Source organism: Nothobranchius furzeri, chromosome 1 (genome assembly GCF_043380555.1).
Source record: "Nothobranchius furzeri strain GRZ-AD chromosome 1, NfurGRZ-RIMD1, whole genome shotgun sequence".
Taxonomy (NCBI): domain Eukaryota; kingdom Metazoa; phylum Chordata; class Actinopteri; order Cyprinodontiformes; family Nothobranchiidae; genus Nothobranchius; species Nothobranchius furzeri.
The window spans coordinates 102962374-102977632 of NC_091741.1; the positions used below are offsets into that span (position 1 = coordinate 102962374).

At 44.3% G+C, this 15259-nt stretch overlaps 1 protein-coding gene across 4 annotated transcripts in view; it reads left to right on the forward strand.

Moving 5' to 3' along the window:
- unc5a (unc-5 netrin receptor A) overlaps positions 1-15259 on the forward strand; it is a 363819-nt gene that overhangs the window by 230162 nt on the left and 118398 nt on the right. For 2 of the 4 annotated variants that reach the window (XM_054738923.2, XM_054738924.2), the window contains exons 4-6: positions 1933-2036; positions 3127-3307; positions 11289-11456. In XM_054738923.2, coding sequence (XP_054594898.1) covers positions 1933-2036; positions 3127-3307; positions 11289-11456 — 453 coding nt within the window. The remainder of the gene's footprint in view (positions 1-1932; positions 2037-3126; positions 3308-11288; positions 11457-15259) is intronic. The other 2 variants (XM_054738925.2, XM_054738926.2) reach the window with 1 other exon arrangement.

Sequence of the window (15259 nt, forward strand, 5' to 3'; positions counted from 1 at the left end):
AAAAACAAAGAAGCAAAAAGCGCTTGGACAATTGATAAAGCGAGCGCAGCTCTGAGGGCATCCATGCTGTCGGCTAGTGTAAACACAGGTCGCACACGTGATGTCAGCATTTTTTGTCACGGAAAGTGACGTTGCGGACCTTAAAACTCCGGTTTTGTCTGTCCACACGCAGACACCCAAAACGGAGAAAACGCAGATCTTCACTTTGGCCAGAGTTTTTAAAAAGATCCGTTTTTGTGTGAAAAAACTCCGTTTTCGTGTGGATGACAGGCCAAAACGTAGAAAAATATCTACGTTTTGGCAGATCCCCGGCTACGTTTGGACAGGTCCAAGTCTCCGGGGGATGCCATTTTAGACGGCGTGTTTTACGTGAGCTTGCGCCTTCCAATGATGTCACACCACATTCGCAAATGTTATGTTGGCATAGTCACAACACAGAAGATTTTGATTGGCCTAGACAAATACAATTGCAGTCCTCACGGTTGTAGTCCTGTATTCTATTTATTTTTTATTTTTTTATTATTGAGGGGGACAATATGTTTGTAATTCCAAAAGAAATGTCAAGTAAAAGCGACTTATATTATAATAACTTCAAACAGGAGAAACCGTCTCTGATAATACCGTTTTTACAAAGGAGAAATGTGGAGCACTAAATTTAAGTATTCATGAGTGTGGGCCTACTTGATTAGCTGCACTATATCAGCAATGATCCCCGAGAAAGTTACCGGAATAAAAACTGAATGGAAATTTATTGCTGTGCAGCAATCATAAATCTGTCTGGGGAACACAGGCTCATCCCTCGCTGCAGCCTCAAAAGCTTTATTAGAAGAAGCCATTGGAGTATTTTAGAAGATTCTCTCTATTATTTCCACACATAAATATGTATTATCCCAGACACAGCCAAATGCAGCTCAGCCTCCAAACCACCAGGCTTTTTAAAAACACACAGTCATTATCTGCCCTTGTTGGAGAGCTTAACAAAGTTGGATAGATAAGGACTCACACATGCTCGAACAGCAACGCATAACGACATGTTTCCAATATTTTTGTGCACCCTCTTATATCCTTGTGCTTCAGAGCTTTCCAGAGCCGTTACATCTCAAGTGTCCTCCAGTCCCATCGCATCCGCTTTAATTAAATTAAATGTCGTGAAACTCTCGGCTTATCTTAACATTTCTCTCAGTGTGATTCATCAGGACAGGCCTAACATCTGTTTAAAGGACTTTGGCCCCTCACAACACGTCGCTGCTTTGCTCTGGATCAAAACACGGAGGGAACACATCAAATCGGCGCCGAGCCCCCAGCGATCGGCAGACTATTCCGATGCAAACAGACCTGCATTTATTTCACCACCTCGACACTTTTTTTTTTTTTTACTTGTGTGTAATTTTGCAGCCGTGCTTACCAGCAAATATATTGCAGGAGTTTGTGCAACGGTAAGAGTGCTCGATGAGCTGTAGTGTCGAAGCCCCGTGCAGCCAGCTGGGCTTGCAGGAGCTCAAGTCCAGGCGCCTCGGGGCTTTGTTTTTGTGTGGCTGCTCCAAGCCGTCACGCAGATGGAGGCTGCAGGCTGCTGGGGGGGGGGGGGGGGGGGGGGGGGGGAGTTAGTGGTGGTGGTGGTGGGGGGCAATGCTATTGCTTTTGCTTCATACAGATCCCTCTGGCAGCAGACAAACATCTCTGAAGCAGCCAGGCAGCTTGTAATAAGCAACACGGTTGGTGCCACTGATTCCACCGTGGCTCAGGGGCCAACGAGAGTGCAACGTGCTTGCTGGGCCCATGGCTGAACATACCAAGACTGGAATGTAGAAACCTCTCCAGACTCAAAATGTTTTATTTTTTTTTTATTGTTGTTGGAGGATTTCTTTCAAATGTCACAAGCTTTCAGAGACATCCTAATTGGTTCTCCTTTTTTTTTTAATTTTTTGCAAGACCTGAGGAAGAACTTTGAGGAGGAGCCGCAGGGTAAAGAGGTGGCATTGGATCAGGAGGTGCTGCTGCGCTGCCACCCCCCTGAGGGAGTGCCACAAGCCGAGGTGAGACACAGAAATGCGAGATATTTATAGGCTCACACATAGCATCAATTCACCGGCTCCTCACCAGGAGGACAAAGAGCAAAAAAGAGTGACCGAGGCTCGGCTCAGCGGTACCACTCTGCGTTCCACGGGGAGCAGACAACCCAGCACTGATAAATTACATCTCTAATTATTCCCTTTTATTGATTTATTATCTCTTTTACATCTCTGGGAAGCCATATATCACATCATCTCGTCACATTACTCAGGATGAGCGTGGAGGCTTCACTGCCCCGTTTGGCATCTCTAAAGGCTCATCCATAATGAATGGGTCTATTTGCCTCACTCTGCCCTCTTCTCTCTCTGCGCGGCATCTCTCGTATCCCTCCGTTCTGCTCCGCTCTTCCTTCTCTCCCCTCATCTTTAGCTGCTGCGTGAGGGCCAGAGTGGTGCCAGCTGTTTCGCCTCACGTGCTGCATCCTCCCGGTCCCAGATAGGCACTAACTGCTCTAATAACAACACAACAGGAGCTCGGGCCCGAAGCACACACACTTGCCCAGAGACGAGAGATGAGCAGACAAGCCAATCACGGCCTGACAGTGTAGGGGATTGTGTGGAGGGAACGTAGCAGGACGGTGCCAGCTGCAGTTCAACAGCAGAGAACATCAGAGCAGAAGTCACCGTGGGAGAAAGCAGAAACGGGAAGAAAGCCCAATTATACGTGGTATCGCAACTGGCAGAAATACCAGCAACAATGCTGCCATACCACTGCTTCTCAAGAGACAGCACAAGGTCAAGTAAGGACAGCAAAAACAAACAGTCCAGTGCAAAAAACTGTAAAAAGGAATGATTTCTGCAAGAGAACGGAGAAGCTGCAGCACGTGACGGGGTTTGCTCGTAGACCACCAGCAGCGCCAAAATAAAAGCTGCAGCCTCTCTCAGTAAAACGTAATAAATATTCAAATAGAATACTTTACACGTTTTTTCTATTTCTGAACAATTGTCTTGTTTCTTCAACAAAGTTGCATTTTACTTCCCTGCTACAGATTACATTTTTTCTTGTCCCATCTGGCCGCTGCAGTGACTTTTTACCATTAAATGATATTTCCAGGTGGAGTGGCAGAGAAACGAGGACTTGATCGACCCAGTCAGCGATACCAATTATTTCATCTCAGCAGACCACAATCTCCTCATCAAAAAAGCTCGCCTCGCTGACACAGGAAACTACACGTGCGTGGCTAAAAACATCGTCGCTCGCCGCAAAAGCAACTCGGCCACTGTCCTGGTCTACGGTAGGTGGTGGAGGGGATTCCTTCTGGAATTTCACGTCAGACACAGACATGGTCAAATTTAGACTAACTTTAGGGGATTTCCTTTGAATGCGTGCTCTTTGTTAATTTCTACTGAATTCTGCTTACTCCCTTGCATGAAACACACCAGAGTAGAGTATTTCTCGTTTTTATATTTGTTCAGGACTTTACAGTGAAGTTGTAATAAATATGAAATGCACAGCATATGGTGTGAAGTTTCACGCATCAGCAGTCTTATTCCTTTAAATATTCTTTTAAAGTAATGGATTGTGATAGCAGATCTGGACATTAATTAACACAAGTTAAAACACAACTGGCACGCTGTCTGAAAGATGCTGGCAATCCTGGGTGTCATGCCTGCCATCTTCCCCCTCTCTCTTCTGCTGTGGATCCAGGAGGATGGAAGAAACTGAATTAAAGGCAAACTGGAAATAATGACTTGGCTGGATAAGTGGAGTGACCTTTATTGAAATGCAGCATATTTGCTATCACAGAGGGCTCCAGAATCACTGGTACAGTAAGAAACGTGCGTACATACAGACTGGGCTAATTCTGACCCGCATGCTCACGGCAGATGGTAGTCGAATGAGAATGATTCATAGAAGGATTTGGAAATCATGTGGGGCACCAAATGGCTTTTAGAAGCACTTTCTTGAGAAGTACAGAACGATGTGCTGTAAAAGCACAGCTTCTTTTGATATATTATTGTGAGTGGAAACTTAAACCCTTCTCATGGATCGGTGTGTTTTAAGACTGAAATTAATTCAAATAACTTCATACAGAGAGTCCTCAAAGCTAAAGTCTGTGACCTTGTTTTAACCCATGCTTCACAGAAAGTCATTTTGCCCCAGAAGAACCAAAAGTGTTAAAATGTGGAACTTTAAACAATTCACCAATAGTTGACTGATTAAAATGATCACAACAGGTGAAATGTATTTTCACAATAAGCACAACGGTTACGGTTAGAATGCTCAGGGGGCGGGGTTATTTGCACGGGAGAGTTACCAGACTCATTCTCTGTGCAGAATTAAACAGAGGACGAGTCTGGCAGGCCAGGCTCTAGTTTCGCTAAAGAAACACACAAACATTAATAACTGCGGGATCTGCCACACAAGCTCGTTTTGAGTGATTTCTGCCTAAATTGTCACCTAAAGAACAAATATACTAACAAAAAATACCTATGAACCGAACCGCTTTGAAGTGACAGTGTGCGTTTTTTCTGGCGATAGAGGGCAGTAGATATTTAAATTTTTGCAAGCAAGCTGTATTGTTGTGTTGGAGTAAGACCTTACCAACGGATCCCCGTTAGAGTCAAAAAGCCCTGGGGAGTGCAAACTTCAGCAAAATAACAAGCACGTCAGACTCCCTTTCATCACTGGCAACGAGTGAAGAGGTAAATGTGTAAAACAACAGTGGTGAAGGTTTTGTAAACGTTTGTTACAAATCAGTAAATGCAGTTTGTCCTCAAGGGCTCCCGTTGAAGGAAACATGGCGTCTAATGTGGCGTCACCCCGAAACCCGCTCCCATGCATTTTAGACCTGATTTTTGTGGTTATGTTAATGAGCCCCAATATTTTTCAACAACTGGGCTTCATTTCATTCATTTTCAACAGTTAGATGGATATTTCCAGAGATTAATGATAAAAACTACACATTGTCTCTTTAAGCATTTTATTTTTCTGTGGCTTTTTATTTATTTATTTATTTATTTTTAACAAACTTGCATTTAAAATTTTGCTGCTCTCCCATTTCTGCTTTCTGTTGAAAATCCAATGACCGGTATACAAAGCATGCTGGGATAGCCTTGGCTGGTCCATCCTTGAAATTCGGACGGATCGAGGACGCAAAGATGAGTGTCCGAATTCGGGCAGTACTCATCACTGCATTGTGTCGTCAACCTCAAATGCGTCCTCACAAGCGCCCTACCCCTGCATTCGGACACAGCCATTATTTCAGTTACTTTTTTCAGTTAAGTTAACCGGCTACAATTAAAATTTTCACGTTTGAGCACAAATAGTTGCATTAGCGTGCGTCACGCCGCAGAAATATAGAGGACAGTGGAACGCGAAAATTTGGGCAGCTTTGTTCATCTTAATTTTCCTGTATGAATTGCTGGTTGTTTCGAAATGAATTCTGTTAAATATATCATATAGGAGACACACACAGCGATATTTGAAAAGTGAAACAAAGTTAATAGGATTCACAGAAAGTGTGCAATACTTGTTTAAACCAAATTGGGCAGGTGTATAAAATTGGACACCACAAAAACAAAATTAACTCAATATCTAGTGGATCCCTCTTTGCAAAAATAACAGCCTCTAAACGCTTCCGATGAGTCTGGATTTATACGATTAATACAGGAAAATCACGAAGATGAACTTTGGCAGCCCACTGTACATTTCCATATTTTTGGTGGTTGCATATAAAGCACAAATATATATATATCCACACCTCCACCACAACTCTGAAGGTGCTGCTAGAGCGTTTTAAGTGAAAGTCCGCGCTCTGCAGACAGGATGAATCTACGTGTGTATGTGTGCACAGAAAAAAGGTGACTCATGACAATATGAAGGAAGCAGTGTTTTTACAGAGTAGAGCGTCATACGGGCTCTATAAAAACACACAGAACCTTGCAGAGCTTCCTCGTGTTGAGCTGCTGCTCCCAACATCAATGTGGGGAGATTCATAAATGCTGACGAGTTGTCATATTGTGTGGTAGAAGCCTAACCCGCGACATACAATCAGTCCACAAGATCAGGCAGGAATTAAACAAACAATATTTTATTAGGAAGAGGTTGAACTTAAGGCACAGCAGAAAGTCCTGCTGGGTTCTCCAAAGCGGGGGATATGGGCGGGGTGATCTAGAGACAAAGGTGTTAAATCTGGTCCTTTGAGATCCTGATGGATAATAAAGTTTAAGGACTTACGGTCAGGAAGAGGAGGAGGCTCGTGAGGGGAGGAGGTCCGGTCTGGGGTGCTTACGTGAGACGAGATCCACGGGGACCTGTACACAAGGGCTGATGGAGCGGAGCATTGATGGTGCTGAAGATCCAAGGAGCTGAGGGAGAGTGGGGAGGCCAGGGTTGGACTGAGAGACGAAGTGGAGTCCAGGTTGGAGGCGTTCAGTTGTTGGTGTTGGTAGAACTCTAAAAAAGGAGAGAGAGAGTGAGAATAAACGAACGTTCTGAAGGCTGAGCTGAAAATCTATGTCTTAAACTAGTTATCTCGAAAACAGTGGCTGTGATTATCTGGTACACAGGTAGAGCTAATCACCCAGCAAATGAAGACGTCTCTCAGTCGCTTAAATATCCCTGGCAGGCTGATGAGCTGATGATCTGCAGCTTGTCCCACTCCCCGACACACCCACCTGCAGGAAGTAAAGCTCAGAGCAAATTAGGCCCTGTCCACATGTTGCCAGGGATCTGCCAAAACGTAGCTATTTTTCTACGTTTTGGCCTGTCATCCACACGAAAACGGAGTTTTTTCACACAAAAACTGATCTTTTTAAAAACTCCGGCCAAAGTGAAGATCTGCGTTTTCTCAGTTTTGGGTGTCTGCGTGTGGACAGACAAAACCGGAGTTTTAAGGTCCGCAACGTCACTTTCCGTGACAAAAAAATGCTGACATCACGTGTGCGACCTGTGTTTACACTAGCCGACAGCATGGATGCCCTCAGAGCTGCGCTCGCTTTATCAATTGTCCAAGCGCTTTTTGCTTGTTTGTTATTGCAAGCGGAATTACTGCTCCTTGCGGAAGACCACAGACGAAGGACGAGGTTAAGAACGGGGGAAGTACTGCCGCCTACAGGTCTGGCATGTCCTTAACAACGTATTTATCCGGGTACGTGTGGACAGGTTTTTTTTAACGAGGTGGTGTGGATGCAAGTTTTTGGAGGGGCGGATATTCGTTTTAAAAAAAAAACGGCTACGTGTGGACTAGGCCTTAGTGAGGAGAAACCACGCCGGACCGTGACAAAACCTTTATTATAACTATTTTCTAATAAACTCAAGTACAGTTGCATGATTGTCTAAAGCTTGCTACAAATATTAGAACAGAATAATAAAGAAAACTCCTTTATGGTCCCTTATTGAGGAAATGCCAGTGTACCAGCAGCAAGTACACTCAGGAATAAGAGATTACTGCGCTGCAGATAAAACTGAAAATAATGGTTAAAAGGTTTAATATCCAGATAAACATAACATATCAAATACCTGATTATGGATTCACAAGGACGATATATCACGTATGGTGTTGTTCCTCTCGACTGCCAGGATTAAAGCCATAAAAAACAAACCGCTGCACTTCTCAAGTGATGCAGAAAGTAAATAAGCCGCTACGTCACACGTAAGCTACTATTTTATCATTTATAATTTTATTTTGAAAATTATCGAGGAATTTACACTGAAACTGTGTGTGATTTCCTTTCAAGTCCTAACTGTGAAAACTGACGTGTCCCAGAAGAGGCACGTGGCAAACATAGAATGCGATCCTATCTTTAGCACGATGGTGGCACAGGAGAAGTGCTCACCCCGTAATCGGAAGGTTGCAGGTTCGAGCCCCGCTCGGTCTGTTGCTGTAGTTGTGTTCTTGGGCAAGACACTTAGCCCCGCTTGCCTGCTGGTGGTGGTCGGAGGGACCGGTGGCGCCAGTGCTCGACAGACTCGCCTCTGTCAGTGCGCCCCAGGGCAGCTGTGGCTACAGTGTGGTTAATACCTCCGATTTTAGACATTGCAATGAAATGACACCGAGAACTTTTACGTTTTGTTTTTAAAGATTGTAAACTATTATTATATTATTCCTCTAATTCTATATACATTTTCCTGTTATGAACTGATCAGTCTGCATAAAGTACTTCTCATATTTTATAAAGAAGGCATTGTTGACATTAACACTGTAGATATTTATGAAATGATCTATAGTTGACATTCAACAGATTATATCCATATAGAGCAAATTCAGCTGTAATTTCTGAGCATTTAAAGAGAAAAAGTAAACTTTTCATATTTAATCCACGGTAACATTTGACATGTTGTGTTTCCACATCATCCTGTAATTCCCATTTATGAATGATATCAGAACTTGAATTTAGCTAATTTGTTTAGAAAAAATAATCTAGTTATAATGTTGGGTGTGATCAACACTGACAGACTGCTGTTTGGGCAATAAAAAATAAACTCTCCATGACTTTAATGTTAATTTAACAAACTGTGTATACTTTGAACTTGATTGAAATGCTTAAATATAGCTGAATGAATGTAAATGTCTTTTAAAATTAAAAGGATTATTAAAGATATGAGTCTTACAACTGGCCCGACGCCGTCCCTTTCTACGTGCTGCAGCCAGGCCCTTCTCCGTCTAGAGGCACAAGAGCACCTCAATCAAAATGTGTTGACTCAAGCACCAGGAGCACCAAGAAGTGAGCTCATCACATGATCAAATAAATGTATTTCATGTTTTACCATTAAGTGCGTCAATAACCAGTTGAAGAAATTTTGGAGAACGTGCATCCCTAACGCTATCTAATCCATTATTTTCATATTGTGAAATTAATGCTAATTTCACAATATGAAATTACGCCATACATCCATTACCAGCAATTAAAAAGGGACATTTCCATTAAAAAATAATGCAGGAGAGCTTTTCTGTAGAACTATGTATTTCCCCCCAAAATATTAACAAATTACTGGATTCACCAATTAAATGATTTATTGTAGCTTCACTTAAACTCAACAGTTTTAAATAGTTGTGCAGCTGATGGGGTTTTCCTGTCATGGCTTTACGGTTTATCGCAGTTAAACATGCGACTATTTTTAGTACGCTCTAACACACACACACACACACACACACACACACACACACACACTCACACACACACACACACACACAGTGTACTGTAATTTGTATTTGTCTACCTATCAACCCGTCTTCACTCGTCATGTAAAATATACTGTTGCCGAACCATAACTGCAACTGTTGCTGAGAGCAGACTCCTTTGTTGTGATACGTGGACTGCAGTACCCACATTTGACCACAGGATGACATTCTTGCTTCATGCACCTTTAAAGAGCAGGTTCACCGAGTGAGGAGCCATTTTGACTTCTACATCTTCAAACAAGCACACCGCAGCTTTTTTCCTCAGAGAACAACTTACAAGTAATTCTAGAGATCACTGCAAATGTATTAAACATTTGAGTAAAGTTGACCTTTAAATGTTGACTAAGTGGTCAATTATCATGCGCTCCACTCAGCCTCATGGCATTATAGTAAAATTATAGCAGTTATGATTTGTTTTGTTTAGATCAGTTTATTAAGACAGTGGAGCCAAACATGTTCACCTTCCTGTCATTTGCTGTTATTGTGTCACCGTCTTGTATATATATATATATATATATATATATATATATATATATATATATATATATATTAGAATAAATGAATGATGACACTACTACCCTATTTTTTGCTTTTTCTGCAGGCCTACTTAACAAAATGACAGTCAGTTTAAATCCCAGTGGAGATAAATAGTTTTAAAGCAGATCTGTTACTGATATACATATTGTCTCATATTATACCAGGAAATATAATTTAACTCTCAGCACTACTGTCTGCAGTGTTAGTTAATCTCCCTAGTGTTAGCCAGTCCTAATAACAGCCCCTTTTCTAAGGCAGTTCAACGGAGGGCCAGAGTTGCGTTTTAACGAGGCCGAGCTGATGTGACTGCACTCTGTGCTAAGAGGTAATCAGAGGCCGAGTTGCCTGGCAATTTACCTCGCTGTGCAGAGCAATCAATTGCATGGGGGGAGGAAATGATTCAGCCACGACAAGCGCAGAGAGTTAGGGGGGGAAATAGGGAACAGAGTATGTACAGAGAGAGTGAGCGACAGTGCTGTTCAGGTCAATAAATCAGGAACGTCTTCTTCATAAGCTGAGAAAACCACGGAGAAAGGCTGGATCTGATGTAATCACCTGCTATGATGGAGAGACACTAGAGCTCCAATTATGAACACTGGTTCAGCAAGTAGTTCCGATAACAGAAAAGCAGGGTTTAAAGTTTAGGAGCAGTCTGAAATTTGGCTACAGGGAAAACAACACAGCGGTGAACGTGTGAAGGCCCTTGGGTTACGTTACAGCCTAATTATTTTTCAGCTATCTGGTGACTTTTCCAAGGAGAAGGCTTGCTTTTGTACATAACAGTAGCAGCAGTAGCTCAGGTGGTAGAGCGGGTTGCCTCATGATCAGAGGGTCATGGGTTTGATTCCAGCTCCCACCAGGGGTATCCTGCTGTTGTGTCCTTGGGCAAGACACTTCACCCAACTTGCCTGTGTTAGTGGTGGTCAGAGGGGCCGACGGCGCCAAATGGCAGCCTCGCCTCTGTCAGACCTCCCCAGGGCGGCTGTGGCTACAAGTAGCTTACCATCACTAGCAGTGTGTGAATGTGAGAGTGTGTGAAAGCGTCTTTGGGTGTCTAGAAAAGCGCCATATAAGTTCAATGCATTATTATCATTATAACCATGAGTACTGGTTTAACAGGACATGGATTCTCGGTGACCGTTTTAATGTGTTCAGTTAAATCTTGCAGCAGCGTTGGATGAGATGTTTGAGATGTGCACATGAAGCACCATCAGATAAAGTGTAAGATGGTGATTTGTCAGATTATGTCCGCTCCCTGTTGAAGTCAGCTTGTTGGTTCACTGCATTTGGCTGTAATTCCAGCTCGCGCACAGGAAGTACCCCCCACACACCCCTTGTCTCTGCTCCTTCTCTTCCATGTGTTCACCTGGCGGAGTGGAGCCAGTGTTTGAAAGCAGACACGACTTTTCTTGCGCAGCACACTTTTTTTTTTTCCTTCCTTTTTTCATTTCTTCTGCATGTCGGGTAATCCTGGCTGCTCTGTTCCTTCATCCATCCCACCCCCAATCACCCCCCGTCTACCTCACCTCTTCACCCGATGCCGGTCTGGCAGTCAACGGCGGCTGGTCCACATGGACCACCTGGTCATCCTGCAGTGCTGTGTGTGGGCGTGGCTGGCAGAAGAGGAGCCGGAGCTGCACCAACCCCACGCCGCTGAACGGAGGCACATCCTGCGAGGGGCAGAACGTCCAGAAAAGTGCCTGTGTGGCCACCTGTCCAGGTAACTCCCAGGCAACCTTGTGTGTGTGTCCTGTGGCGCTTGGCTTCCCGCGGCTTCTGTTTTTATGCCTTTTTTTTTCATCTAAAAGTCTGTTTTTTTTTAACCGCTCTTTGGTACAGCACTTTCATTTTTGGGGGGTTTCCAGGCTTTTTGTTGCTTCCAGCAATTAGACTGCCTGTACAGCAATGCCATTTCCTAATAAGGCCTCATAAAGTGATTTATCATCACACTTTAATCCTTTTACCATCAGCATCGTGAACAGACAACTTTTATTTCTGAGACATTTCTGCTTGAACTCCAAACGCATGGTTCCCGCCACGGTTTTGTGTCGCACTCCATTTATTTGCTGCTTAGTAAATATGAGCAAAAACAGCTGAAATGTGGTCTCATCGCGTGAGAGGAGCTGAGGGCGTTTCATTTGCTTCCTTGATCTCCTTGGTGAGAGCAGCAGAGAGAGTGTCTTGCCTGATAGTGAGCAACGCTTATTGATCTCTGGGAGGCTGAGATGGAAGTCAAGCTGCCTCGTTTGCAGCCTCACATTAGCCCCCTGACAGGCCCAGACGACAAGGGAGGAGAGCAGGGCAGGAGCAGGGCGGTGTAAGGTGGAGGAGGGGACTGAAACAGGTGGAATCAGATCTAATGTAAGACAGAAAGAAGCCAAAAAAAGAGAGAAGGGAGCATAAAACGGAGAGAAGTTGAGTGTTTGGCTACCAGCAGATCGGTGTGAGGACAGACAGCTGGGACGACGCTGCTGCTGCTGACCGCAGGAGACTTCTCCCACTCTCTGTAAATATCAGAGAAGGAAACACAACACCTCGGGCAGTGGCGGCATCTTTCAGCCCAAAAAAATGCAGGTTTTCTTCCTCTGTGGGTCGGGGTGTTCCGTTACATGTAGAGACAGCAGCAGACGTCACGAGTGTAAGTAACATGGCTCGCTGGAGTACAGCCGCTGCAGGAAGATGAGATGAAACGCACAACGTCAGGATCTGAACGGAGCAGGAGGAAGCAGTAATGGAATTAAAGCAGGACCCAGGCAAGCTTGACATTCCTCCACAGCGGAGCAGGATGCTGACCTCCACCAGCTTAAAGAGATTAATGTCAGTTTGAGCTGCTATTGTTAGACTCCCCCTCCCTCCTCACATCTGTGTGCTGCTCCAGAAGAAGAAAGTGTGCAATTCGGCACCTCCAAAAAAAAGCTTTATGGCCTGTGAACACATTTCACAAAGAGTTTGGGAAAGAAAGAACTCAATTTTTTACTGTTGATGAGAGACGCTAGAGCAACGTGACCCCACTTACACCCGTCAGTCCGGCTGTTTGGTACGGAGCCCATCTGAGGCCAGAACTCTGAGAAGTCCCAGCTGTCTGCGTCTGCACTGCAACAACAACACACACACACACACACACACACTCAAAATAGAGCCCAGCACCCATAGGAACCCTCTTTTGATTCATCAGATGAATCATGAAGAGTGTGAATGAATGACTGACTGACTGAATGAATGAATGAATGAATAGGCGATGTCGTACTGAGTGACTCAGGCCAGGCCAGCAGGGAGGGAGCATCACAGCTCACTACAGTTAATTATCACGGTGCGTATAGCCTTCGCGGGTCTGCTCAGCGGCGTCGGTCCTCCTCAGAAGGAGGAGGGAGGAGTGCAGGGAGCTGTAAAGCAGCACACAGACATGATTTTATTTATTCAGACGCGGCTGACATTTGGACTCAGAAGTAGTTGCTCTTTATTTTTTCATGTGAGCCTTGAGAGGCATTTTCCACCACGCTGCCTTTGTTTGCGAGCCGTGTTGTGAAAGTTACATGATTTAATGCTGGTCTTGTTTCAAGACTTCATTAATTATCTAAACTCAGAGTTCTGTGTTGATTATTAGCTCCCTGGCGTGTTTAACTTTTCCAGCATTAGCGCTTTCAAATGAATAACACAGAAGTTGATTTTGTGTGTTTTTAGCTGCCCGTACTGATTAATTTGTTGTTGCCGTCTGAATTTTGTTGTAATTATTCTTTAGGGATTGAGGAAGCTTTAGTTTATAAAATTCGTTTTCTGGGCAAGTTTTTTAATTTGGTTGAAATGCAGATGGTCGTTTTAAAAAAGCGCCACGTTTCTTCCGGAGCAGACGCACATTTATACGTCTTCACAGGCTAGCGCCATCAGCAAAAGCCCTCCACGTCTGCTCACAATGACTCTTGTGTCTAAATGTGTGCTCCCACCTCTCGTCTGAGGGAAAGTGCGAAAGCCGGAGAGGCTCATCTGTATTTTCCTCCAAGTCTCCTCAGTGTTTAATGAGAGTTGGCGGGGGCTTGTGTGATGGATCAGATGGGCTCCATGCTGGGAGACGCGGGGCGCTGTGGAGGAGGCTGAGGCTAAAGCTCCTGGCTGAGAGCAGAGCAGATCAACACAGAGTGGCCAAACTGTGAGGCCTTATCTCATTTTTCTCCTTCCCCTCCGCCTTTCTGCATTTTCCTTTTGTCTCATCCCAGCCTTTCCCACTCCACCCCATCCCTCGCCCGCTTATTGCTCTTGTGGCCAGAGCCAACGGTCGCGGCAATGCGTCAGATCAGCGTTTCCAACAAAGACTTGCGTGATCATAGTTAGTCACCAGGTTTGGCGGTGACGCCAGCTCCACACAAACACCCGAGCTGAAACAACAAACAACCCGAGGAAATTTCCAACTTGTGTGCATAATTAAATATAGTAACGATCCCCGTGGCTTGCCAGAGGAGTCGTGAGAATTCATCTAGATTGAAAGCAAATAGACTCGGGGTTAGTGTCTTTGTGTGTGCACTTGTGCTTGTGTGAACCATATGACTTGTTTCTGCACTTGGATGCAAACGTCTCATTCCGCTGTGGAAGTACGTAGCCATACGTCAGTGGATGTCATCATAGATTGTTCTGCACGCTGCACACTTCACCCTCAGAGTAAATGAAGGCTGCGGGGAACGAATGTGGCAGCGCAGCACATGAGTTCATTAGGAAAAGATGGTGGCCATCTGGTGTCATCCTTGCATCATTTTTAATCATTTGATGCCATTTGTTTCTGCCCCCTTCCCCAGCTCACGGTCTCATTTTGGTTTCCGAGTCACGCCAAAGTAAACTCTGATGTGTTGCAGCATGAGAAATCAGATCATTTTGTTATCATTTTATTTTTGATAACTTGTATTAATGTTCCTCAGAACTGCAGAATATTTTCTGGTTGTACGCTGATGCAGCCAGATGTGCAGAAGAAAAGCCTCAAGACTTTTTTGTTTTATCCCATCAGCCTTTGATCAGTTGGATTAGGGGGCGGGCGCTGCTGTGTTGACAGGACAGTAGGAGCGGAGGGGCAGCCTGCTGGTCTCTGTGGCAGTCGTCCACCCCCTGTGTTGTGTTCAAGGACACAGAAACCTCGAGTGTTCAGTGATCTCAGACTGTGGCCGTCAGCAGCCATTGTCATTTTGAACAGCAGAGTCTCTTAACAGGCCCTCCCACTGGCCTGCAGAGAATAGTCGGATTCCTTTTTTGCTTCTACACTTGGAAACACATCCAAACGGGGGACTTGCCACTGGGTTATTGTATTAGCGTCCCTCCTCAGAGACCTGCGTGACCTGAAACCTGTGGCGCCGCATGATTGAAAATCAGCTAAGGTGCCTTTTGGCTGTAGCACTAACAATTGCTTTCTGGAGATTTGATTAAAAGAAAAAAGATGAATTATTTTCCTTTAAATGGACTCAGAAAAAGAAAAATTAAGAGTTTTACTTAGAATTTCTGGGTAAAATGCTGTATTGTTTTTGGTTTTAAATTTATTTGTTGATG